Source organism: Salvia miltiorrhiza, chromosome 8, assembly GCF_028751815.1.
Source record: "Salvia miltiorrhiza cultivar Shanhuang (shh) chromosome 8, IMPLAD_Smil_shh, whole genome shotgun sequence".
Classification (NCBI taxonomy): Eukaryota; Viridiplantae; Streptophyta; class Magnoliopsida; order Lamiales; family Lamiaceae; genus Salvia; species Salvia miltiorrhiza.
In genome coordinates this window covers 48,261,038-48,264,370 of record NC_080394.1, presented here as the reverse complement: position 1 = coordinate 48,264,370, position 3,333 = coordinate 48,261,038, and the positions used below count along the sequence as shown (strand labels likewise).

Genomic DNA, 3,333 nt, shown 5'->3' with positions numbered 1-3,333 from the left:
CTTGGGCTATTTTCGGTTCGGGCCATTTGAGTTAAAAAAAATTCGGGCTAAAAATTTTCAATCTCAACCCTCCTTTTTTATCGGTCTATTCGGGTCGATCCGTCACTTTCGTGCTTTTTTGACATTCCTAATTATCATAATCCAAATACTTTATATTTCAAATAGTTTTTATTTTAACCCAATCATATGTATGTATATATATAAAGATGCTATGCTTAAATCTTAATGACTCTGGTGATGTTATGAGATGGTGTGAATGTGATAAAATTTTCTCAGAAAGTTTATTACCAAATAAAACATATTTTAATTCTTTGAAAAAATAATTATATATATAAAAAAGTTCAAATTCAAATAAAACTTAAATCACTGTGGTGCTATGCTGATGAAGTTGCAGAGAAAATGAGAGTTGCAGAAGAGCAGCACATAGTGATGCTGCCGTTCATGGCGCAAGGCCATCTCATCCCATTCTTAGCCCTAGCCAATCAAATCGCCCAACGATTCCCCTTCACAATCACCATCACCACCACCCAACTCAACGTCCGCTACCTCAGAGCCGCCGCCGCATCCAATTCCAACCCCCAAATCCATTTCTTCGACCTCCGCTTCTCCACCGCCGATCACGGCCTCCCGCCGGACGCAGAGAACACGGAGGCCGTACCCCTCCACCTCATCGCCAACCTCTTCCGTGCCTCCACCTCCCTCCAACCCGCCTTCCGCGCCCTAATCCGCGATATAACCGCCAGAGACGGCGCCCCGCCGCTCTGCATAATCTCCGACTTCTTCATTGGCTGGGCTAACGAGGTCGCCAAATCATCCGGCACCGTCAACGTTGCCTTCAACACCAGCAGCGCCTACGGCTGCGCCGCCTACCTGTCCATGTGGCAGCACCTCCCCCACCGCCGCGCCGCCGCCGACGGCACCTTCGCCGTCCCCGGATTCCCCAACTCCCGCCCCTTCCGCGTCTCTGAGGTGCACGGCTTCCTTAGAGATGCGGACGACGGTGACGAGTGGTCGAGATTCCTCCAGCCCCAAATCGCGCAGTCGCTCAGCTCCTTCGGGTGGCTGTACGCCACCGCCGCGGAGATCGAGCCGCTAGGGTTGGAAATCTTCTCCAATTATACCAAACGCCCCGTCTGGTGCATCGGACCGCTCCTGCCTCCGGGGATTCTGGATCGGAAACCTTCGCGCGTGATGGCAAACACGCCGGCAGAGAACCCGGGATCTCGCCGGAGAAATGCTTGGAGTGGCTGGATTCGCAGCCGGAGAAGTCCGTGGTGTACGTGAGCTTCGGATCGCAGAACACGATCAGCCCGTCGCAGATGATGGCGCTGGCGGCGGGGCTGGAAGACAGCCGGCGGCCGTTCATCTGGGCGGTCAGGCCGCCGACGGGGTTCGACTCGCGGGAGGAATTCAAGGCCGAGTGGCTTCCCGAGGGATTCGAGCAACGGAAGCAGGGGTTGGTGGTGAGGTCGTGGGCGTCGCAGCTGGAGATACTCTGCCACCGGGCAACGTGGGCGTTTGTGAGCCACTGCGGGTGGAATTCGGTGGCGGAGAGCTTGAGCCAGGGCGTGGCGATCGCGGCGTGGCCGGTTAGGGCGGAGCAGGTGTACAACGTGAAGATGCTGGTGGAGGAGATGGGGGTGTTCGTGGAGATGACGAGGGGCGTGGAGAGTAGCATTAGTAGAGAGGAGGTGGAGAGAGTGATTGAGGAGGTCAGCGGCGCGGAGGAGATGAGGAGGAAAGCGGCGGAGATTGGGGAGATGATCAGAGCAGCATTGACGGAAGAAGCTGGGCGTAAAGGGTCTTCGCTTAAAGCCATGGATGATTTTGTCGCTGCTCTTCTCTCTCTCAGAGATAACTAGCTGCTTTCTTTCTTATCTGTGTATTAACCCAGATTTCACGCTTGCTTTTGGAATAACTAAGCCACCCCAATTTCAGTATAATTAGTGTTTTTTTCTTTAATTTTAATTTATTTTTTGCTTTTGTCCGAATTATATGTCCCAACATTCAGATATTATCAAATTGATATCCACCTTGGACTCCCTCATCTCCGCCACCAACATCGCCGCTGATCTCGCCTCCCGCTCCTCCCTCACTTTCCTCGCCGTACCCAACACGCTCCTCCGCCCCTAACCTCCCTGACGTATTCTTCGAGTACCTCTTCCTCACCGACCTCCGTTGGAAAGCTAATCGCCAACTCCGGCGCCGTCAACATCACCAGCACACTCATCAACCGTCACGATTTCAACGTGGCGAGAAATACACGTTAGAAACCTCCGTTTCGTGATGTTGCAACCGGATTTTTTATAATTGAACGCATTGTTCCTGTGAAGCCGAAGAAGATGAGTTGCGAATGCATCAAGAATAGAAGCAAGAGCAGTGCAGAGATGTGTGAGTTAGAAGTGGTTTATGGATTTGTGTTGAAGAAACATTTGGTAATTTTTCTTCTAATTCTTATTCTCTTCAAAGTGGCAATCCAGACTTTGAGACATGTCTGAAAGAATAAATGGATTCACCCAAAAAATGTGTTCTTGTTTTGTGTTGGTTTCCAATTAAAGACAGTATTTGCATACTGTCGACTCCTCAGTAAAGCACTACTCTCTCTCTGTCTCAAGCACAGTATTTGAAAACATTATACTATGTTCGATTGTCCCCACCGACGAGGCCTTCGCCGACCTCCCGGCGTCGCCAAAATCCCCAAAATTCGTCGTCACCACTTCTCAAAATCTGGCGAATGATCCGCGGCTCTGAAAATTCGGCGCCGCCTCTCACCACCGACCCATTTCTTCTCGAGGTAGTCTTGGGTGCACCTGGGTGTACCGTACAACCGGATTATACATTCACTTAAACTTTGACCCGCACTTTGACTTGAACTCATATCCTGACCCAAAGATTTTGTGTTTCTTCTCCTGCTGCAAACTCAGGTGGAATTCTTCTCCTAAAACAGAGCCCTAGCCCACTTTCCAATGATCATTGTTGCCTTCACAATTCTCGGCAAGGCTGGCGTCGCTGCCTCTGAAATTGGCGAGCCCGACACCGTCAGTTCTCTTAACTTAGGCGAGATAGTAGCCCCGTTCGTCCTCTAGTTCAACGGAACATGCAAGTCGCCCCCTTCTCGGTTCAAAGACAACAACATTCTATATTACGTGTATTTTTTTTTTTTAATCCACATATGCAAACTCCGGCATTCCACTTCAATTCTCGAATGCCAGAAAATTTTTATGAGATATAATTAAAAAAATATTGATAGGTTGGATATAAATTTGATAATATCGTAACGTTAGGACAAAATTGATAATTCGCTAAAATGATGGGACATAAAGTGACATTTAC

The 3,333-nt window shown here is 49.5% G+C and overlaps 1 protein-coding gene across 1 annotated transcript; it reads left to right on the top strand.

The window, feature by feature from the left end:
* The first annotated feature begins 340 nt into the window (after positions 1 to 340).
* On the top strand, positions 341 to 2,511 carry LOC130996863 (UDP-glycosyltransferase 92A1-like). Its single transcript, XM_057922131.1, is given in 2 exon segments — positions 341 to 1,189; positions 1,192 to 2,511. Coding segments are annotated over 2 exon segments (1,461 nt in total). The 5' UTR covers positions 341 to 399; the 3' UTR covers positions 1,863 to 2,511.
* Positions 2,512 to 3,333: the final 822 nt, after the last annotated feature.